At 40.2% G+C, this 24,402-nt stretch overlaps 1 protein-coding gene across 1 annotated transcript; it reads right to left on the bottom strand.

Annotated features, from left to right (window-relative positions):
- Nucleotides 1-617: 617 nt before the first annotated feature.
- Nucleotides 618-23,441, bottom strand: LOC309559545 (histo-blood group ABO system transferase-like; the record flags this gene model as incomplete). The annotated part of the gene is made up of 3 exons (XM_082262846.1): nucleotides 618-1,324; nucleotides 15,564-15,698; nucleotides 23,407-23,441. The coding sequence occupies 3 exons, from the start codon at nucleotides 23,439-23,441 to the stop codon at nucleotides 619-621; spliced, it is 876 nt and encodes a 291-aa protein (XP_082118972.1). The 3' UTR covers nucleotide 618.
- Between the last annotated feature and the right edge of the window lie 961 nt (nucleotides 23,442-24,402).

Here is a 24,402-nt window from a genome sequence, read left to right as displayed (position 1 = left end):
CATATTCATTACTATAAAAGCTTGAGCCCTATGGGGGATCGGTAGGAACTACATACAGGCAGACTGAACCTTTAGCATACACCTGCTTGCATAGCGTATTTCCCCATGTGCACATGAAATAAAGCGAACTTACTTGTTTTCCTGCAAACACCGGTTTCCCAGCCTGAAATTCTTCCAACAATTATTTAAATAAACGATAAGTAGGTAGGTCTACATTAAATCAGGCATTGATTGAGGGCAGTTTAAGAATTAGACACAGAAGTTTAATGAGAGTTACAACCAGCCATATTATATGAATTTTAGGATTACAGTAACTGTATACCACACATATCCCACCCACTTTAAAATCGCAATTTAGACAGACTGAATCAGTTTTGAAATCTGCAAAAAAAAGCAGTCACTCTAAAAAAAATGAAGTATAGTTATATTTTATGAAAATGATGAGTTATATTATAATGCTGAGAGTTATGCTGTCTCTCAATGTCAAAAAACAAACAACGAACAAACAAGAGCTATGAAAATAGTTCACGTGGACAAAATTCTTAGATTTAGTTCCAATAACTTGATGTTGTTCCTTAACACATTTTCTGAGTGTAAATAATAAAAAAAGTCTTGTTCTCATTTTGGAGAAAGTTCCCGTCTGTCTCGGACCTTGGCCCAATCTTTTTCAATATTAATAAATCTCTTCTTCTGTACGACTTTTGGGTCACCATAATAATAGTTCCATGCATACTCTGGAGAAAGGACCTTCATAGGTTTGTAATACAGGAAATATCTGTTTAAATAGCTTTCATCATGCCAACGAGCCTCCATGTTCTTCTCCTTATCTGCTAGCATGGCATGGTGGCAGTGGTTGGTCAGTTTATAGACCTCCTCTATTTTTCCCCCGAAAAAGCTGCCAGTGTAATAAAAATCCCCTTCATCTTCTGGAATATATCCTGCAGATTCTGGTCTACGTTCATTGGTGAATGCTTTTCGTGATTCTCCATAGAAACCGGGGTGAATAACCCCAAAAACATCAGCCAGGATCTCAGCTCCGAGGTGGTCAGTAAATTTCATATCCACATCAAGGCAGACTAAATAGTCCACTTCATTGGTGAATCGGTCTTGGATATAATCTCGAATAATCTGCATGCGTCTCATGGTGATGTCCTGCCATCTCTTGTAGGAGGGGACTTCAATGACAAACTGCTCTCTATCCCGACCAAGCGTTATGTTAGGGATGTTACTGGGTTGATCAGTGAGGACATAGTAATTGACCTTATGTCCCACCATGAAGAACTTTTCAGCGGTTTCCAGAAAAGTCTTGATAAACTGAACATATCTAGAAAACAAGGTGAAAAAAAAGTTTTTGATTTGGTTGAGCCAAGTGAAGTGCTTATTATGCAATGAAACCGTTAACAATCTTTTAATAGCAGTGGTGGTCGACTTTCTTGATTCATGGGACCTCAAGTGCAGCCACTGGCATCTCCAAAGGGACATAGATAATATTGCGTCAATGTAATACAAAGTATACAACCCCAATTCCAAAGGAGATGGGACACTATGTAAAATCTACATAAAAACAGAAGGCAACAATTTGCAAATCTCATAAGCCCATATTTTATTTACAATAGAAAATAGAAAACATAATAAATGATTCATCTGAGAAAATGTACCATGTAAATTGTTTACATTAAGTAATTGTTAAATTGAGGACAGAAACACGTCTCAAAAAAGTTGGGACAGGGCAAAAAAAGCTGGCAAAATAAGTCAGTGGTATTAACAATGAAAAGCTGGAAGAATAGTTTGCACCCTGTAGGTCAATTGGTAACAGGTCAGTAACATGACTGGGTATAAAAGAGCATCTTAGAGAGTAGGAGTGTCTAGGCATAAAGATGGGCAGAGGTTCACCAATCTGTGAAAAGCTGCATCTGAAAATTGTCAAATCAGAATTTTTTTTTTTTTTTCTTCCCCTTTCCCTTTCTGCCATACTCTGTGAGGTTCTCTCTTATCCATGTATTGACATGAACTGTGTGGGAGGACTGAGGGAGGGAGGAGGGGCTGGGGGGTGGAGGGAAGGTGAGGGAGAGGGAGGGAGGGGAAGGGAGGTAAGCTATATAAAGGAAATAGGATAGCCCCCCCAAAGGCCGGAATGTCCTTCCAATTGAGGAAGGAGATAGAACGTGCTAATCCATTAGAGCACCACCCCAAAAGAAAATGGGTATCAGGGAGAATGACCCAAAGAAACAACTAAATACCCTAAGATCAAAAGTGGATCAAAAGAATATCAATATGAGACGGAGAGGGAGGGAGGCGGGGGGGGGGGGGGAGGTGGAGGGATGGGAGGAGGGGTAGAGATAGGGAAACTCCCCACTGCCTAAAAGGAAAAGAAATTTTAAAAGTTTGTCAGTCCAACAACATGGGTAGAATGCTGTTAGCGGAATTTAAATCGATCCAGCGCTTCCGTGTTCAAGGAGGAGCTGGCTCGAGTAGAAAAGATAAAAATGAAAGATGAACAACTAAAAATAATAACATATAATGTAAGAGGATTAAATTCCCATATAAAAAGATATAAAATATTGGAAGAGTTGAGGAGAGAAGCAGCAAATATAGCTTTTCTGCAGGAAACGCATATTTCTCTCCACTCGAATATAAAACTTTTTTCCAAACACTTTCCTAAATGGTACTATGGGGACTCACCAATAGAGCGTGCAAGAGGGGTAGCAATAGGAATAGCAAGAAATATAGAATTCTCCCTAGAAGAAATGAAAACAGATCCGAATGGCCGATATATTTTTCTTAAGGGTCAAATAAGGGGGATGGAGTTGACATTAGCCAATATCTACAATCCAAACAAAAAACCAAGTGAATATCTGGGGAGAATCCTATATGACCTAGAGAGCTTTAAAAAAGGCTATGTGATAATGGCAGGGGATATAAATTTCTGTATTGACCCAAGTGTCGACAGTACATCGGGTGTAAGGATGCTGGGAGAACAAAAACTAAGGAAAATAAGGAAAAAACTACATCAGAACCAACTAGTAGATGCATGGAGGATTCAACATCCAAAAAAAAGAGACTACACTTATTACTCCTCAATACACTCGATGTACTCAAGACTGGACTATTTTTTTATTGACCATCGTCTACTAGAATTTATGGAAAGTACAGAAATAGGCACAATCACATTGTCAGACCACGCACCTCTAATTTTAACAATTAAGATACCGATCCACCACAAAAGTATGGGAACATGGAGGTTAAATGAAGAACTAATTTTAGAGGAAGAAATAGGAAATAAAATAGAAAAAGAACTAGAGTTTTATTTTCAAAAGAACGACACACCAGAAATAGCATCTGCTACACTCTGGGAGGCACACAAAGCTTATATCCGAGGAATATTAATATCCAGTGCGTCAAGAAAAAAGAAAGAGAGGACTAATCAAATTAATACACTTATAAAAGAAATATACGATCTAGAACAAAAACATAAAAAAGAATTTAAAAAAGAAATAGAGAAAAACCTTATAATAAAAAGAGATGAATTAAAAGATCTATTGGAAGAGGAATCTAGAAACCATTTCAATAAGATTGCTAGATACAGATACAAATTTGGAAATAAACCAGGAAGATCCCTAGCGAGATTACTGATGAGGAAAAAAATCAAAAAATTACATAGAAAAAATCAAAAACAGTAAAAACGAAATAATCAACTCAACCAAGCCTTTCATGCCTTTTATAGCACTTTATACAATGTCCGAAAGGAAGAAACCCCGAAAATAAGACAGGAAAAAATAATAAATATCCAAAAATATATTAAGGAAGCAGATCTGCCTAAAATTCCAGAAGATAAATTGGAACTTCTTGAAGCTCCAATTACGGAAAATGAAATAAGAGAAGCATTAAAAACTACTCAAAATGGAAGGAGTCCAGGTCCGGATGGATACACAATAAAGTACTATAAAAGATTCAAAGAAATATTAATTCCAAAAATGCAAAAATATTTGAATAAAATAGGGAAGGAAGACCTAAGAGAAGAATCTCTAATGGCATACATTACGGTAATACCGAAAGAAGGGAAAGATCAAACCCTCTGTTCTAGTTATAGGCCAATTGCGTTGTTAAACGCAGACACAAAATTATTTGCGAAAATCTTGGCAACAAGACTAAAAGAGTTACTAAAAATGTGGATCCATCCGGATCAAACTGGATTCGTTCCAGGCAGAGAAGGGAAGGATAATGTGATTCGTACCCTACTTCTGTTACAAAAAACAAAAAAATATGAAGTCCCCTCCATCCTGTTATCAATTGATGCCGAAAAGGCTTTTGATAGGGTGGATTGGGACTTCATGAAAGAAACCATAAAAAATTTAGGGATTGGGTCAAGAATGAGGCAATGGATAGAGGCATTATATAATAACCCTACGGCAAAAATTAAAATAAACGGAAGCCTATCAGAGAAATTTGGAATGAGTAACGGGACGAGACAGGGGTGTCCCTTATCACCCCTATTGTTCGTATTAACCCTGGAACCATTATTGGCAAAAATTAGACAAAATAAAGACATAAAAGGAGTAACGGTAAACCAAGACGAACACAAAATCGCAGCCTATGCGGACGATTTATTATTCATCGTTACAAATCCAAGGATTACTCTTCCAAACATTCAAAAGGAGTTAAAAGAGTATGGAAAGTTGTCAAACTTTAAAATAAACCCAATAAAATCAGAGATTTTGAATATAAGGTTAAATATCCAGGAAGAACAAACAATAAAAACATACTTCCCATATACGTGGACAAAAGAAAAATTAAAATACTTAGGGATATATTTAACACCACAAACTGGAAAACTATACCAAGCTAATTATATACCGTTACTGAACGAAATAAAAACAGATATAAGAAAGAAATCAAATGGTCAAATATCATGGATCGGAAGAAATAACGTTGTTAAGATGTTTATTTTGCCAAAAATCTTATACACCTTCTCCTTGTTGCCAATAAACATCCCCGCAACTTTCTTCAGGGTAATAAGAACTTTATTGACAAAATATATATGGCAGTGGAAAAAACCCAGAATACAGTACAAGATCCTTACAAGAAGTAAAACACAAGGAGGATTAGCAACTCCAGATATAGAAAGGTACTATAAGGCGGTAATTATTACACGAATGGTGGACTGGACAAAAATAGAAAAGGGGGGAAAAAGATGGGTAGAGATAGAACGTGCACAAAATAATAATCACTTACACAAAACAATATGGATACCACCAAAATATAGGGAAATACAGGGAGCACACGAACTGACAAAGGTAGTTTATAAAATATGGGATGGGATTAACAAACAATTGAAATGGGAATACAACTCACCAATGATAGCATTAAATGGCACTAAATACTTCCCACCAGGGAAAGAAGAAAAGGGTGGAAATTGGATAGGGAACACTCAATTAAAAGACATCCTACACAAAGGTCACATAAAAACACTTCAGAAACTAAAACAAGAAAATAAAAATATAAAAATAGATGATTGGAGATATCTCCAGCTGAGACATTTTGTCAGCTCATTACCACAGCCGATTAGGTCGGATAAAAATCTTAATAACATCGAGAAACTGAGTTATTCTTCCACGCAAAGGCATGGAGTTTCTCAGATCTACAAAATGCTGACGGAATGGCACAGTCTGGAAAAACCTCCATATATAGTAAAATGGGAAAAAGAAATTGGGACACACTTGCAAGGACAGGAACTTGAGACTGTACTAAGGATGGTCGGATCCACAGCCACAGACGTAAGTACAACAGAATTAAATTATAAATGTCTGCTTAGGTGGTACATCACTCCAGAAGTAATAAATAAATACCAACCAAACAAGATAGACAAATGCTGGCGGGATTGTGGCAACATAGGTTCAATGTACCATCTATTTTGGGATTGCCCCAAGATAAAAGATTTCTGGCTAGAAGTTAGACAACTGATTGAAGAAATCACTGGAATAAAAATTCCAAACGATCCATGGGTCTGTCTTTTTCACAAAACAATAACACCTTTAAAAAAATATAATATGACTCTTGTACCAACTTTGTTGAATATAGCAAAGGGAACCATACCAAAAAAGTGGAGAGAAAAGGAGAGCCCGAAAATAAAGGAATGGTGTAAAAAGATAAATAACAACTTTAGTATGGAATATATATGTAACACACAAGAGGAAATTCCAATAAACATGAAAAGAAAATGGGGAAAATGGAAAGAATTTAAAAAATCAACTAAATATATTGAAATAAATAGTTAAGCATATCTACCATGGGGAGGCACTGTAGAACGGAAGTTGTTGGCAAGAAGGGGAGGAATTTTGGGAAGGGGGGGAGGGAGGAAAAGGGAAAATATTTACGAGATCTTAGTATATGAATCACTGTATTGTCTTTCTACATAACATTAACATGTAAAGTGTGAACCTTAATTTGAAAAATACTGTTGTAAACTTAAATTTTATATGCAAATAAAAATAAAGTAAAAAAAAAAAAGAATAATGTTGCTCAATGTAAAATTGCAAAGACTTAATATATCATCATCTACAGTACATAATATCAAAAGAATCAGAGAATCTGGAGAAATCTCTTTTGGCAAGAGACAAGGCTGAAACGCAATATTGGATGCCCGTGATCTTCAGGTCCTCAGATGGCACTGCATTAACCGGTTCCTGATCGGCCGGCGCCTTTTTACTGCAGCAATGTGGCTCTGCTGCGTGAATCGACGTAGGTCTACATCGGTCACAAGCGGGCAGCTAGGGAGCGAGCGCTCGCTGCCGGCGGGAAGCACGCTCCTGCCCCCCCCCCTGGCAGCGGGGAAGCCAATGCACGGGTCAAGCAGAGCTGATTGCCCCCTGACAACCACGATCGTTCCCCGCTGAGAGAGAAGGACGATCGGCTGTTGTAAACACAGCTGACCGTTCTCCCTGGAATGTTCACAGACCCCCTGTGATCCTTCTATATAGGATCACAGGTCTCTATGATCATTTCAGAAGCCATGCCCCCCCACAGTTAGAATCACTCCCCTAAGCTCACTTTTAACCCCTTGATCACCCACAATGTTAACTCCTTCCCTGCCAGTGTCACTATTACAGTAACCAGTGCATATTTTTAGCGCTGATTACTGTAGTAATGTCACTGGTACCCCCAAAAGTGTCAAAAATGTCAGTTAGGGGTCCGATCTGCCTGCAGCAATGTTGCAGTCCCCCTAAAAATCGCAGATCGCTGCCATTACTAGTAAAAAATAAAAAAAACAATAAAAATGACAAATCTTTACCGTAGTTAGTAGACACGATAACTTTTGCGCAAACCAATCAAAATACGCTTATTGCGATTTCTTTTACCAAAAATATGTAGCAGAAAACAAATTGGCCTAAAATGTTAAAAAAATTATAATTTTTCTTCTTTTTAGAATGCTATATAGCAGAAAGTAAAAAAAAATATATATTTTTTTCAGAATTGTCGCTCTTTTTTTGTTTATAGCCCAAAAATAAAAATCGCACAGGTGATCAAATGCCACCAAAAGAAAGCTCTATTTGGGGGAAAAAAAGGACATCAGTTTTATTTTAAGTACAGCGTCACACGACCGCGCAATTTTCTGTTAAAGTAACGCAGTGCTGAATCACAAAATATGGCCTGGTTATTAAGGGGGAAAAACCTGGCATTATTCTGAGATGGACATCACTGCATAGGCTCAGGAATACTTCCAAAAATCTATTTCTGTAAACATGGTTGACTGTGCCATCCAAAATTCATGGTAAAGTTCTATCATGGGATCTATCTAGGGATATGGTTTGTGTTAACCATGAGTTTGCTGTTCAGTGAATGTACAAAAATATTAGTCAGAAGACTGCCATTTATCAGTGGTAGCACTACTGCCGCTAAAAATATGAGAGATGCCTGGTGGCTTCTGTATGTAAACTACCTGGTAGTGATTCTGGGTAGTGTCATTGACATCATTACTGGGACAGGTTTGTCTAGCACCCATGACAGGGATGTGAATCTGCACCCCCTCTCCCCCTGGTAATGCATGTTGTAGTTTGGGTTTACTCACCAGTGTCCATTCACTGTCTCCTTGCTCCGCTGTGCCCAGGGCAGCTGCTCCTTCTGCCCACCCCTTTACTTGATTGACTGCATGTGGTCAATGATGTCACCCAGAATTCCCAGCGGAATGTTACCATATAGAAGCCAGTTAGGATCTGTAATTTGTGACTGGTAAAAATTGCTGGGTGTAGCGGGATGTTGTGGTGGTGGGTCAATATCATCAGGGGTCACTCACTGGAATTAACTAATTCCCTGAACTATATAATTGACAAGGGATTTTCATTATGGGCCATTGTTTTTTTGTTCTCAACAAAGGACTTTTTTTCATGATTTGGTTGTTTTTATTTACTTCAATTATGAAAACAATCCACCTTCAGGGTACTCTCACACAATCTGGCCCTTTGCTAGTCAATACAAGCAATACTTATAGGCCTGTTGACTATGGTCCCATTGCGGTCTGTATTTGGATGTTCGGTGTATCAGCCCGTGCATACTGTATGTTAAGAACCCTGGACTTGGACGGCCAGAAAATTGTGTGCTATAAAATTTTCTTGAAAACTATCTTACTATCTTTCTGATTTGTTTTGTTTGTCTTTCACTATTTGCATTTTAAAATGTGTAGTACATCTATGTTGGGACTATATTGTGTATCGTTTTGGTCTTTGTGGAGCATCACTTTACACCGGATTTTTCCTCCTGGTATTTCAATTTTCCACCACCGGGGGGCCCCCTTCAGTCTCCTGGGGGAGAGTGTGCGATCCCTTGTGGAAGTTGTTTTGTGGGGAGTTTCTTTCCCCACTTACCTCCCTCACCTGATGCACCTGTGAGCGGAACTTCCACCCTACTCTGTTGGGTTTCAGTATCGGTACTGTACATGCGCCGAAATCCGGCACATGCGCAGTTAGGGATCAGGTACAGCATACATCATTTCAGGGCCGGCTGGCCGGATATGATGTGCCAGATTGGAGCGGATATAAGCACACCATTGCCGCACACAGCGGTCTTGTGCATGCATTGAGCGTAACAATGTGAGAACAAAGGTAAACGAGAAAGGAATATATGAGGAGCAGGTATACCTGTCTGTACCGTTTGTCACTCTGCAGATTAACTGAGGTCATTCTTCCTTACAGGCCTCAATTTATTAACTATACAGGAACTCTATATATGTTTATGGCCACAGATCTGGACTATTCTGGGTAAGGACACTTGGATTACACTTTATATTTAGCAGCTAATGTGCTACAAACAGATGCATGTCTTTATACATGCATAGTGATCAATACACCCAGTATATATATATATATATATATATATATATATCCACTGATTGTTTTCCATAGGGTATGCCTGTTTTAAGGACCATAAAACAACTTACAAGCAATGTCCAAATGACTGATCTCTTCAGCAAAGTGACACTATTGTGATTGAGTACAACAACATTATCATCAGTGTCCAACTATTAAAGAAAATCCAAAGAGTGTACAAGTACACAGTACATACGGCGCTCCTAGGAGAAGTGCAAAGTCCCTTGGTCTGTTGGAACTTTCATCTGTATCTGTAGACCATCAACAGGGTAGAGGTATGGATGAGGCAACTGGATGGATGAACAGGAGAAGGGGCTGAGACTGGAACCTCTGCAGCTCCCGCAGAAGATATGGGTAAGATCACCTCAATGTGGAAGAACATGGATAGCAGGGCACTGAGGTATCAAATTAAAAACACTTTATTAACCGCCGCACGACTATTTACTGCAGCGGTCAGCCCCTCACCGGCAAAGCGACGTAGGACTATGTCGCTAGCCTGTGAGGCTCTAGGAAGCGAGCGTGCGCCCCCGAAGGCGCGCTCCCGCTCGGTCACGGACCCCCCCGCGCTTGTGCCCGGCGGACCCGATGTCCGCCGGGCACTCACGATCGTCCGTTACACCGGGAGAAAGAGCCTAATGTAAACAAAGCTGCCTGTCATTCTTCCCTGTGTAAGAATGGAGATCAAACGGTTCTGCTATGTAGGACCGTTGATCTCTGTTTTTACACATCAAGCCACATCCAATCACAGTTAGAATCACACCCCTAGGGACACACTTAACCCCTCCCTCTCAAAAAAAGTTAACCCCTTCACTGCCAGTGTCATTTTTACAGTAACAGTGCATATATATATAGCACTGATTACAGCAGTAATGTCACTGGTAACCCCAAAAGTGTCAAAAATGTCAGTTAGGGGTCCGATCTGTCCGCCGCAATGTCCCAGTCCCGCAAAAAAAAAAAAAAAAAACAACAAAAATGACAAAAATCTTTCCCTTAGTTATTAAACGCAATAACTTTTGCGCAAACCAATCAAAATACGCTTTTTGCGTTTTTTTTTTTTTTACCAAACATATGTAGCATAACACAAATCGGCCTAAAATTGTAAAAAATTTAGATTTTTACATTTTATTTTTTTTTGGGAATGTCATATAAAAATTGTGAAAAATATTGTTAATGTAATAAAAAGGGCGTAAGGGAAAAGGGGGGGGGAAGGGGATGTGGAAAAGGGGAAAGAAAGGGAAATGGGACTTTAAATGAAACTCCTGCCATTGAGTCTCCATCCCTATGTATATGAAAAAATAAGAACACATAGTGTTCAAAAAAATGTTTGGGACTTTGCGTGAGGTGTAACCAGAATGAACATAATGATGACAATATCACATATACAATATCACATATACATCTGCTGGTAAGCATATAGAAGCATAGGGTTGATCATTATGCATTTATTAAGCTGTACATGGCAGATAACATAGAGTACAATAGATACAAGACAAATAAGAAGGGAACATAAATAATGCAAAAAAAAAAAATGACATGATAAAATCCTAAAAATATTTTGTCATCATTTCTAAAATATTTTTATGGTTTTATCATGTCTTTTTTTTTTTTTTTGCATTATTTATGTCCCCTTCTAATTATTATGTTCATTCTGGTTACAACTCACGCAAAGTCCCAAACATTTATTTGAACACTATGTGTTCTTATTTTTTAATTTTTTTGAAAAATATTGTTATTTTTGCAAAATTGTCGCTCTTTTTTTGTTTATAGCGCATGATCAAAAAATCGCACAGGTGATCAAATACCACCAAAAGAAAGCTCTGTTTGTTCGAAATAAAGGACGTCAAATTAGTTTAGGTACAGCGTCGCACGACCGCGCAATTGTCCGTTAAATTCACGCAGCGCCGAATCGCAAAATAGGCCCTGGTCAGGAAGGGGGTAAAATCTTCCGGGGCTTAAGTGGTTAAAATAAGCAGCACACTTACATAGAAGTTAGCATGAAACTGCATGAATAGGGAACACCTGGGATTAAGCAGCTGTAATCAGTGTGAGGCTGTAGACATCACTCAGCAAAACAGAGACTGAGGATGATAGGGTGTCAGACAGCATTTAAAGAAGAGGGCAAGTCCCTGGAAACGCATCATGCACACCCCCCTTTCCCGACATCCACCATGCATTTTGACAGCTGTCATCCTCATGTGCAGCCTAGAATGCTGATGTTAATATCGATACTTGGAGCTGGCTGACTCCCTGTCATCCTCAGTTTTTGTTTTGCTCAGTGATGTCTACAGCCTCACACTGATTACTTCTGCTTGGTCCCGGGTGTTACCTACCCATGCTTTTTCATGCTTACGTCTATGTAAGTGTGCTGCTTATTTTAATAAAGTGTTTTTAACCACTTAAGGACCGCCCGTTGCAGTTTTAATGCGGCAGACAGCCCCTCCTGCGTGAACTGACGTAGCCCTACGTCAGTCGCACGCCTGCTGCTGCTAAATCCTTAAGGTTTCTTGGCTGTCGCTTGGCAACTTGAAGTTTCAGCTCCCTCCATACATTTGCTATAGAATTAGGGTCTGGAGACTGGCTAGGCCACTCCAAGACCTTAATGTGCCGTTTGATTTTCGAGGTTCGCGTCCCATAGACTTCAATGGGGTTCGTTTGTTCGAACAAACTTTTCCTCTGTTCGCGGTGTTCTGGTGCGAATCGAACTGGGGGGTGTTCGGCTCATCACTACCAGGGATGTATAATGCTTACTCAATCAGAAAGTGTCAATCCTAGAACCTAATACATCGTCAAGTATCACCTACTGAGGGAAAATCAAGAGCAAGGTGTTATTGACATTCAATACTTCCCGCCAGAGGAGATGACTGCTGATGCACTTTCCAAGCCTTTGTCAAAGGAATGTCATAGTTATATCCAGAAGGGCAGGGTTGCACCAGATTTTGCACTTTCCTGATGTAGTAAATCAACACAATGTTCTTCTGAAGTCACAGCGGATCCTAACATATCCTACCAAAGGCTATATGGAGAAATATCCTTAAGATCCTGGCAAAAGGGCTAATGTGCAATATAAATCCAAGGCTCAAAAATTCTGGCGATTTGGTGAGTGGGGAACCGAGAGGGGTCACCTATCACTTTCAAGCACCTTGTATATACTCCAGCACTTGAGCACCTTACTTTGGATCACGATTAAGGACTGTTTTTCCTATTCATTCGCATTTCAGTTCACCTTAATGAACTTTGTATTATTTTTCAGCACTGTAGCACTTTAATTTGTTCACTATAAGTATTTTACATATGTATTTTAGTTAGTTTGATGAATTGATAATTTGATTTCACATGATTATTGACACTAATGCTAGCGCTGCTTAAATTTGGTCTTTAATATTATCCTAAGGTTTGCTTAGAGTTGCAGCAGCTGCATCTTTTCCATGCACTTTATTTAATCCACACTAATTTATTTATATATTTATTCACTTTTGTATTGATCTACCAGCGCGGGTATTAATTTAGTTTTTCACAATCCTAGAACCTAATACATCAACCTCAAGTATCACCTACTGAGGGAAAATCAAGAGCAAGGTGTTATTGACATTCAATACTTCCCGCCAGAGGAGATGACTGCTGATGCACTTTCCAAGCCTTTGTCAAAGGGATGTCATAGTTATATCCAGAAGAAGCGGAATATAATTTGACAAAGCACATGATGTTGAGAAGAGTTGTTGGAAGAACAACAGCAAATTTGCTTTTATACACTGTGAACAACATATGTATGCATTATACCTATCTATGCAGCAGGTGGCGCTCTAGTATTATAGTGTAATGTACATTTAAATTTTTATTATATATGAGGGGAAGTAAAATCTTTCTCTGTAAATGTTCTTGTATGCTTCTGCTTCATGTTCCATGTAAAGGTATGTTCAGTTCCTGTCTCCATGATATGAAGACATGTTCCACTATCCTCCATGAAAGTAAAGTTGTTTTCCTATATTCAAGAAGCTTCCAGTGCATCATATTATCATAATATATCATATTATTATATTATACTCTGCCAACATGCTGCAGGATTTTAATCCATGGTGACGTATTGTGTTACCAATGGTTTATTTGGTGACTGTGGTCCCAACTGCCTTGAGATTATTTACAAGCTCCTCCCGTGTACTTCTGGGCGGATCCCCCACATTTCTCATGATCATCCTTACCCCTTGAGGCGAAATCTTGCATGAACAAAGGGTGATTGATGGTAATTTTGTATTTCTTTTATTTGTGAATAATCACTTCAACAGAGATTGTATCCTCACCAAGCTTCTTTCTGATAGTCTTGTAGCCCATTCCAGCCTTGTGCAGTTCTACAATCTTGTCCCTGATGTTCTTTGACAGCTTTTTGGTCTTGCCCATGATGGTGATGTTTTAACGTTAGAAAGATTCTGTGGAAAGGTGTCTTGTATGCATATAACGTGTTATCGTTAGGAGCACCTTCTTAAATTGACAGGACTAATCTACCACATGAGCACCTACTCTAGCCAATCTGTGGGAGCCAGAATTATTGTTGGTTGGTAGGGGATCAAATACTTATTTTACTCACTGAAATGCAACCAAATTTTTAACATTTGTATCATGTGTTTTTTACAGGTTTTTGACTGATATTCTGTCTTTGTCATTAAAAATACACCTATGATAAAAATGATAGATCTTTCATTTCTTTGTGGGTGGGCAAATTTATAAAATCTGCAGGGGATCAAATCATTATTTTCCCCACTGTATATTGGCATTTTAAACGTTTAAATTGTTAAATAAAATTAAACCTAAACTATTATAATTTCACTTTAATGCATATGCAAACCCTAACAATGAACTTCTCTTATGTGCTACTTTTAAATCTGTTAATGCCCCATTTCAGGACAAATCTAAATTTCTAACACTGCTTCAGCCAACCCCATTTAACCTACGATGATAGTCTTTTTTAACCCCTTAACCTTATGAATCCAACAATACTCACCCAAGTCCCCCATTCAGGTCCCTGACCATCGTGGGGGACTGCCAAATCATTGCTGTGATGGAGTCCCCTGTGATGACATTGATTATCTTCTGAGAGGACCCCATCAGCAGTCATCCAACAGGAAGTATCCGCGTCACATGGGCAGTGACACCTAAAGAAGGACCACAAGCAGGAAGAAAAACAAAAGAGAAGTTTCAGGGCTGCGGTGCCCTGTTGCTGTGGGTTAAGCTAAGTAAAAATGGGTATTTAGATTGGGGTTTTTTTTTTTCTTCAGTGTTCGGATCGATTGATCCAGGAGGGGATATATTGTTGTGGTTTTTTTTTTTTTTTTTATAGCTGTTTGATAAGTGAAAAAAATGGCTGTTGACCCTGACACAAATGTGATGCTGTCCTGTGTCTGTATCATCTGCAGTGTTATTTTAAAGAATGATATCAGGAAGTGTGTTAGGACTGCAGAAAACCTCCTTCCTTTGCCATAAAGAAAAGGGGAAGTATCCTGTAGTCCTAATAAACTTTCTATCCTAGGGTGACAACACTGCTTCTCCATAGAGACAGGAGCAGGGTTTTTTTTCAGCTGGAACTTGGTGGAACTCAGTCCCACCACCTCTTACTCAGGCCTTCTGCTCCCTGCTCACCATTAATACTTGTAAACACAGAAGACTGGCTTCTGTGTTTACAAGTGACAGCTTATCTCGCAACAGCTCCCACAGATCTGATCTCCTGAGTGTCTCCCACTGAGTGCAGGATGGGGAGAAGGGAGATGCAGGTGCCCGGAGTGCAGTGCAGATGCTGACAACCCCAGTGGATGATCTCCATGCAAGTGAGAGAGGCAGAGCCAATCTCTCCTTTATCCAAAACTAAAGAAAAAAGTTTTGTCTTTAGTTACACTTTAATTATTAAAAGTGTTTTTTTCCTCACTTAGCATTTACCATCAATCGGAACCTGTCAACATGAAAAATCCACACAATAATTTTTGCAAATTGACTGAAAAATATACGCCCTCAACACCTATAATGAGCTATAAAAACATGGTACAGTAAATAAACCTGACCCAAATACAAATAATGCACAATAGTCAGCTTGCTGCAAACATTAATGTTTTGTAAATTGGCACCATTGTGGTTTATACGTTTAGTGAATGATATGACCTTATTATATCTGAACAAGGTATGCTGTAGCTATAATGTTATAAATGATGATTTTTAACTTACTTTCTGATAACAAATACTGTGAGACCAATGCGAGTGCCAGCCTTGTGGTGCTGAGAATTGATCATATCTATATTAAAGGTACCTTCCCATACAATTGGAGCGAGCCAAGGTGTCACCGTCATCACATCTGATCTCCTGTAGGTTAGAAAAAATTATATTTACATAAAAATTATTTTGTGTAATCTAAGAAAAAAAACTGAAATTGCACCTGTTCCCACACTATTAGCATTAAACAAATTCATTTTTTTTTTTTTTAATGTGAAGAAGATTTTAAATGACCTCTGTATATACAGCTATTGTAGAATAGGGATGAGCAGACGGTTCGGTCCAAGCATTTGTATACCTATATTTTATAGGCTGTATATTTATTATTCCCCGTTCACACTGGGGCGACCTGTCAGGCGACCTGGTCGCCTGACAGGTCGCCGTAGGTCGCCTTCCATAGAGAAGCTGCGGACCCGTTCTAATAGGAGCGACACAAGTCGCTCCGACTTAGAAAAAGTGTCCGGAGCTTTTTTGGGGCGACCCGGAGCGACCTGCATAGACTTCAATGTTATGAAGTCCGTGCCGGCCGCTCCGAGGTCGCGGTGCGAGCAGCGCGCCGCGACCTATGAGGTCATCCCGGTAAGTAGCGTCGCCCCAGTGTGAACGGGGCCTTATACTTTGTAGTCATGGCAACAGAATCATAACTGCAGGGGAAAAACATACAGCCATTAGGCTGCCCACCCTTCCCCCAATACAGGAGGAATGGCAGGCAGAAGCAAATGGAGGGGGAAATTCTATGGCCAGAGGGTAGGGCAGACAGCAGCAAAAATAAAACATGGAATTCTAGGGTCATAGCCTGCCTATAAAAAGCATAGTTGGAGGAGGTTCCATATGGAAATGTAAAGACTTACCTGGTCTGGACAGCTTTATGGAGCTCCTCCACTGGTGTGTTCCACGCAGATTAGGCAATTTCCAAACTGCTGATTCTTCTGGCCATGCTGGCCAGTGTCCTGTTGGCTGGTGAATGTGGCCACACTGTTAGGCTCCTCTTTTCTGTTTTAGTTATCTGTGGCTTTCTGTGTTCTGGCAATGACTGCAACTCTGAATCTTGGCATCATGTTGCTAGGCCATTCTTTCTGCCTACGTGTTCTTGCATTCCTTCTATTGATCCTGCTTCATCAGATTTAGGCTTTTATAGGCCCTGCACCTGATGCTTGTGATAGGTTTATCATGTGCCTCACTGGCTGCCTTGTATCTAGTACTTGCTTGTGTCTGTTCTGCCTGCTTTGTTACTGACCCTTGCTTGTATTTGACCATTGGACTGTTTTTTTGGCAATGTCTCTGCCTTCTGCTTGAATTACCCTCTTGCCTGTTTTCTGACCACATTATCTGTCTGCCACCTGAAGTGACTTCTCAGCATGCCCTTGCAACTGCACTCCTGCCGATTCAATTCATCAGTCTCTGCCATCCTCTGTGGACATCTGTATATTCACAGGCCCTCACCTAGGGAATAAAGTCCTCCAACCGTATGATGGAGAAAAGTGAGTAATCAGGGTAAACAGGTGTGCCAGGGTAGCTGTCCTAAGCCCAGAGAGGACAGGTCTCAGGGCTGCGATGGGCTAAGGCCTGTCTATACACTGGGCAGGACCCCGTGTATAAGGGCCCTAGGGCATCCTAGTTTTAGTCTGTAGGAGTCAATATTGAGTTGGCTCACCATTTGCAGCTATAACAATTTCAACTATTTTGGGAAGGCTGTTCACAAGGTTTAGGATTGTGTCTATGGGAATGTTTGACCATTCTTCCAGAAGCGCATTTGTAAGGTCAGGCACTGAAGTGGATGAGAAGACCTGGCTTGCAGTTTCCACTCAAATTCATCCAAAGTTTTTCTATCAGGTTGAGGTCAGGACTCTGTTCAGGCCAGTCAAGTTCCTCCACCTCAAACTCACTCATCCATGTCTTTATGGACCTTGCTTTGGGCACTGGTGAGCAGTCATTTTGGAACAGGAAGGGCCAACCCCAAACTGTTCCCACAAAGTTGGGAGCAGGAAATTGTCCAAAATGTCTTGGTATGCCGATGCCTTAAGCGTTCCCTTCACTGGAACCAAGGGGCCAAGCCCAACCCCAGAAAGACAATCCAACACCATAACCCCCCCCCCCCCCCAAAACCAAATGGTTTGGACCAGTGCACAAAGCAAGGTCCACAAAGACATGGATGAGCAAGTATTGGGTGGAGGAACTTGATTAGAATAAAAGTGTGGTAGAGAAAGGTGCACAGGCAACAGGGATAACCACAGCCTTGAGAGGACTGTGGAGCAAAGGCCATTCAAGAATTTGAGGGAGGATTGGACTACTGCTAGTGTCAGTGCTTCAAGAGCCACCACACACAAACGTATCCAGGACATGGGCCACAACGGTCGCAGTCCTTGTATCAAGCCACTCCTGAACCAGAGACAACGTCAGAAGCGTCTTACCTGGGCCAAGGAGAAAAAAGTCCAAAGTCTTCTTTTTGGATAAATTAAATTTTGCATTTCATTTGGAAATCAATGTCCCAGAGTCTGGAGGAAGAGTGGGGAGGCACAGAAACCAAGTTGCATGAGGTCCAGTGTGAAGTTTCCAGAGTCAGTGATGATTTGGAGAGCCATGTCATCTGCTCGTGAGGGTCCACTGTGTTTTATCAAGTCCAAAGTCAGCGCAGCCCTCTACCAGGAAATTCTAGATCACTTCATGCTTCCCTCTGCTGACCAGCTTTATGGAGATGTTGATTTAATTTTCCAGCAGGACTTGGCACCTGCCCACACTGCCAAAGGTACCAATACCTGGTTTAATGATCATGGTATCACTGTGCTTGATTGGCAAGCAAACTCGCCTGACCTAAACCCCATAGAGAATCTGTGGGGTATTGTCAAGAGGAAGATGAGAGACACCAGACCCAACAATGCAGATGAGCTGAAGGCCACTATCAAAGCAACCTTGGCTTCCAGAACACCTCAGCAGTGCCATAGGCTGATCGCCACTCCACATTGATGCAGTAATTTATGCAAAAGGAGCCCTGACCAAGTATTGAGTGCATACTATACTGTACATGGACATACTTTTCAGTAAGCCAACATTTCTGTATTCAAAATCCTTTTTTTTTTTTTTTATATTGTAAATATTTATGTAATATTCAAATTTTCTGAGATACTGAATTTTGGGTTTTCACTAGCTGTAAGCCATAGTCATCAAAATTAAAAGAAATACATGCTTGAAATATATAAAAGATAGAAAAATTTCCGCGCTAATATGATAAATAATTGATAAATATATATCAACAGCCAACACAAAATCAACCAACAGTGACTCAAATTAACAATGAAATATAAAAGTGTAGCGCTAAGAGTATTGGTGATCACAAAATTGATAAATAGTGTCCAAATGAATGGAAAAAACTACTAATCACAATGATGTGTATAACGAAAAAAAGAGTGTCCAAATGAATGAGTCCCAATATAAATGATATAAAATAAAATCATAAATCCACGTGCACAATATTGCAAGAAGTGATTCAACCCGTGACACCCAGGGTATGTGAAGGAAGGGAACACCTCGGTGATGGGATATGTTAAGCAGCTTACCAGATTTCCTTGGCTGCTCAACTTAATGAGTCAGCTTCTCCCAGCTATTAATCAAGACCGCTGAAGATCTGGTGTTAGAGGAATGCTTAATCGATGCAAGTAGACCACTTCTCAAGAAGCATGTAACAGATCAGTGTAGGGTTTGTGCTCCACAATATTTTTCATCAAGCATAAATGAATATGTGGGAAGAAAAGAAAGCGAAGCCCATAGCGTAATCCCGTTTAAAAATATTCCACTTTATTCTTGAGATATTGTGAGTAGTATTTTTTAATAAACAGGCTTGTCAAATCGCTAGAACCTGGGGATGGAGATGCGGCGTCCCACGAACAATCCCAAGTAGCAAAGGATAATGAAGGCCGGCTATTTTCCAGGGGGCGTGTGGACGTTGCGTCTGGAGTCGCCAACGTTTCGTCTCAATAGACTTCGTCTGGGCGCCTATTCTTGAGATATTGTGAGTAATATTTTTTAATAAAGTGGAATATTATTTTTAAACGGGATTACGCTATGGGCTTCGCTTTCTTTTCTTCCCACATATTCATTTATGCTTGATGAAAAATATTGAGGAGCACGAACCCTACACTGACACTCTTTTTTTCGTTATACACATCATTGTGATTAGTAGTTTTTTCCATTCATTTGGACACTATTTATCAATTTTGTGATCATCAATACTCTTAGCGCTACACTTTTATGTTTCATTATGCTTGAAATATATCAGGAGGAAGGAATCTATAAAATGAGTTTCACTTTTTGAATTGAATTACTGAGATAAATTTACTTTTTGATGATGTTCTAATTTTTTTAGATGCACCTGTGTGTGTGTGTGTATATATGTGTGTGTGTATATATATATATATATATATATACCAGAATACAATTTTTTGATATTTGTTTTGTGAGGAAGGGGCCCCACTCAGGTAGGCTGTATGGGCCCCCCCTGATTTCTAACAGGAGCCCTGCTTTAAGGTGTAGAGGAGTATACATAGGTGTGAACACGTTAATACCATTAAAAATGGCCTAAGATCGCATAGCATATTGAAACATTTTAAAAACTGCCACGATAGGGACCCTAGTGGCTTGAGATTTTGGGGGATTGAACGGGTTAACAAACATGGGGGGGGGGGGGAGTTTTCATCCTATTAGCCAGAGAGAATCCTTTTGGGTTTTCTAGACTAAAGTTATGACACCTAAAGGGTTAAACGTGGAGTTAGATTAAAATTGTTTTATTTCAGATAGATAGTTTTTTGTTCATTTTTTTGATAAAAGTTTTCTTGTAGCTACATTATCTCACAAAAGTTAGTACACCCCTCACATTTTTGTAAATATTTTATTATACCTTTCCATGTGACAACACTGAAGAAATGGCACTTTGATACAATGTAAAGAAGTGAGTGCACAGCTTGTATAACAGTGTCAATTTGCTGTCCCCTCAAAATAACTTAACGCATAGCCATTAATGTCTAAACCGCTGGCAACAAAAGTGAGTACACCCCTGAATGGAAATGTCAAAATTGGGCCCAAAGAGTCAATATTTTGTGTGCCACCATTATTTTACAGCCCTGCCTTAACCCTCTTGGGCATGGAGTTCACCAGAGCTTCACAGGTTGCCACTGGAGTCCTCTTTTACTCCTCCATGATGACATCACAGAGCTGGTGGATGTTGGAGACCTTGCGCTCCTCCACCTTCCATTTGAAAATGCCTCACAGATGCTCAATAGGGTTTAGGTCTGTTGACATGCTTGGCCAGTCCATCACCTTTACCCTCAGCTCCTTTAGCAAGGCAGTGGTCATCTTGGAGATGTTTTGGGGTCGTTTATCATGTTGGAATACTGCCCTGCAGTCCAGTCTCTGAAGGGAGGGGATCATGCTCTGCTTCAGTAGATCACAGTACATGTTAGCATTCATGGTTCCCTAAATAAACTGTAGCTCCCCAGTGTCAGCATGACACTCCCACCACCATGCTTGACTGTAGGCAAGACACACTTGTTTTTGTACTCCTCACCTGGTTGCCCCCACACACGCTTGACACCATCTGAACCAAATAAGTTTTTCTTGGTCTCATCAGACCACAGGACATGGTTCCAGTAATCCATGTCCTTAGTCTGCTTGTCTTCAGCAAACTGTTTGTGGGCTTTCTTGTGCATCATCTTTAGAAGAGGCTTCCTTCTGGGACGACAGCCATGCAGACCAGTTTGATGCAGTGTGCGGCGTATGGTCTGAGCACTGACAGGCTGACCCATCCCACCCTTTCAACCTCTGCAGCAATGCTGGCAGCACTCATATGTCTATTTCCCAAAGATAACCTCTGGATATGACACTGAGCACATGCATTTAACTTCTTTTGTCGACCATGGCGAAGCCTGTTCTGAGTAGAACCTTTCCTGTTAAACCGCTGTATGGTCTTGGCCACCGTGCTGCAACTCAGTTTCAGGGTCCTGGCAATCTTCGTTCTTGCCATGAGGTGCCATGTTGAACTTCCAGTAACCAGTATAAGAGATTGAGAGCAATAGCACCAAATTTAACACAACTGCTCATCATTCACACCTGAAACCTTGTAACACTAACAAGTCACATGACACCGGGGAGGGAAAATGGCTAACTGGGTGCAATTTGGACATGTTCACTTAGGGGTGTACTCCCTTTTGTTGCCAGCAGTTTAGACATGAATGCCTGTGTTGAGTTATTTTAAGGGGACAGCAAATTTACACTGTTATACAAGCTGTACACTCACTACTTTACTTTGTAGAAAAGTGTAATTTCTTCAGTGTAGTCACATGAAAAGATATAATACAATATTTACAAAAATGTGAGAGGTGTACTCACTTTTGTGAGATATTGTATCTAGGATCCGTTTTTGTAAAGTGGTTGAGGTTTTTTGATTGGCCCCCACTTATAAATAGTATATTAAATACGGTATTAAAAATAAAATATTGCTTTAAAACATATTTTTTATTATTAGTGACCGATGCCTGAGGCTGCAATAGTGGGCTTGATCTGTGAGCACCTTGGTTTTGGAATATTTTTCTATTCCCAGCTGATGGCATTTTCACTGCTTTTCTTTGTTGTCCTCTATGCCATGGTGATCTAGTGTTGCAGCCGTGACTTCTGGTGTCCCGTATCTCCATGGCAGACACAATGGGTGATGCTGTAGCTCCACCCCGCTGACCAAGTCCCATTGGACATAACGCATACGGGGGGAGGAGATGCATTTGATGACGTCAACCGCTGCCATCCTACAAGACAGAGTTTACACGAGGCTCCATTCTGTCTGTTTGGGTTGTTACTGTTTGTTTTAAATGTGAGTGGCATTTTTATTTTAATAAAGCTGGATTAGTGTTAACACAGAGCACTTAGATCTTTTTTTATCTGCATGTGGATGATCGTCTGGAGTGAGAAGTATGCATCGCTGGTCTTCACTTTACCCCAAAATAGGGGGAAATGCGCTTATGACCTTCTGGTGATTCAGGGGTTCATCCATTAAGTTGAGCGCATAAGATATCTTTTGATGGAGGGACAGTCACCTTTATACTTCCTTCGGATTTCTGTTTCTACACGTGGATGAATTTATTGCTGCCTCGGCTTTGTGGTTCTCCTGTCAAGAACTTGGACTTTTATTAATTCCCAGATCTGGTTATTTTGTTCTGAACCTTTTTTATATTGTAGAGGAGCATGTGACTTATTTTGCTCCCAGCAGGACCATAGAGCTGTGACAGGGGGGTGGAGAAAAGTCCTCAGACCCATTTAGGCTCTTTTCAGGGCTTATTGCCTTTTCTTTGCTCACGGCAGAGAATAGAACAGTGAGGGAGTAGAGGGACAGAAAGTCTATTTAGGGTCATTATTGAGGTAAACCTCTTGATTTGTCCTTTAAAGGCTCAATTTAAGGACCGCTGGCACTGAAACGGTCACAGGAAGTGATGAAGCTATAACCAGCAACACTTGAGAATCTGCCTGGGCTAGTGTATGGTGGGGCACTAAGTAAGACACGTATGAAGAACTTGCAGATACAAAACCGCATCCTGGAGTGTTTGCTGAGGATTAGGACCCCCAGGCAGCAGCACCCTTCCAAGAGACAAATCAAGAGTGATTGCTGTTACACAAAATCTACCCTAGTCCCCATGCAGGCTATGTCTACCACTGAGTTTAAGGAAATGTTACCCTTCTATCAGAGCTTTTTTCCTTTTGGCTATAGGAATTGAGACAATCTGGTTAAAATTTGGTAAAAAAGAAGCAAAAAAAAACTCACTTTGGTTTAGTGACTTCTGGTTTCTCGTACAACATTCTGAAGGCAGAAAAAGGATGGTGTTATTTTTTACAGGTAATTTTTACAGGTAATAAATAATATCACTGGACACAGTTCTCTCAAATACCTTCCTGCACCATCCAGATATAAATTTCAAACTTTTTAAACATTTTCAAACTGTACTTGAGAATCAGTGGAACATCAAAAGATAACCAGGGATTAGATTTGGGATAAACATGTGTTTGCAACAAACCCCACCCATGACATGATAAACGAATGTGGCCACAATAGCTACAAACTACCAATAATGCACTTCCTAGGCTTTAAACTTAGGTCAAATGGTTTAGATTGGACAATAATGGGGCTTTATGTGCCAGCCTCCTCACTATAAAAGGCTATGGTCTTGTCAGCCATTTGTCAGTGTGTGTTAAGTCGATAGGAAGAGCTAACATTGTATTTGCAAGGAGAGATAGTTGCTACTATACATTACTATATTTAATGCTCTTCAGTGCTATACTCTATGATGTATTGAAAAGCTTCCGACTGTCCCTGATTTTGAGGGCTGTCCTTGATTTGGAAAAAAAGTCCCTCTGTCCCTCTTTCCTCCTCATTTGTCCATCATTTTGGTCTCATCTGTATAGTTGTATATAAAATACACTATTTATCTTTTAAAGTTTTTTTCACGAAGCTAAACCTTTCATCCAATTTCTAAATTGCTGCATTCGTAAAGGTCAAAAGCCAGTATAAAGGATTAGCAGTGGTAAAAGAAAGCACTTGTGTGTTTAACCGCTTTCGGACCGCCTGCAGCAGAAATACTGCAGCAGGCTGGCCCTCCTGCACGAACCGCCTTAAGTATACGTCGGCCACGTGCCTGCAGCTAGGCAGCGGGGACTCTGATGCACGGTGCAGGTGGCTCCAATTGCCGCCTGCCACTCACGATCGCTCCCCGCTGAGAGAGAAGAACGGTCAGCTGTTGTAAACATATATAGGATCACAGGT

This window comes from Pelophylax lessonae (assembly GCF_965119305.1).
Source record: "Pelophylax lessonae genome assembly, chromosome: 7".
Lineage (NCBI taxonomy): Eukaryota > Metazoa > Chordata > Amphibia > Anura > Ranidae > Pelophylax > Pelophylax lessonae.
This window is presented reverse-complemented; position numbering and strand designations above follow the sequence as displayed.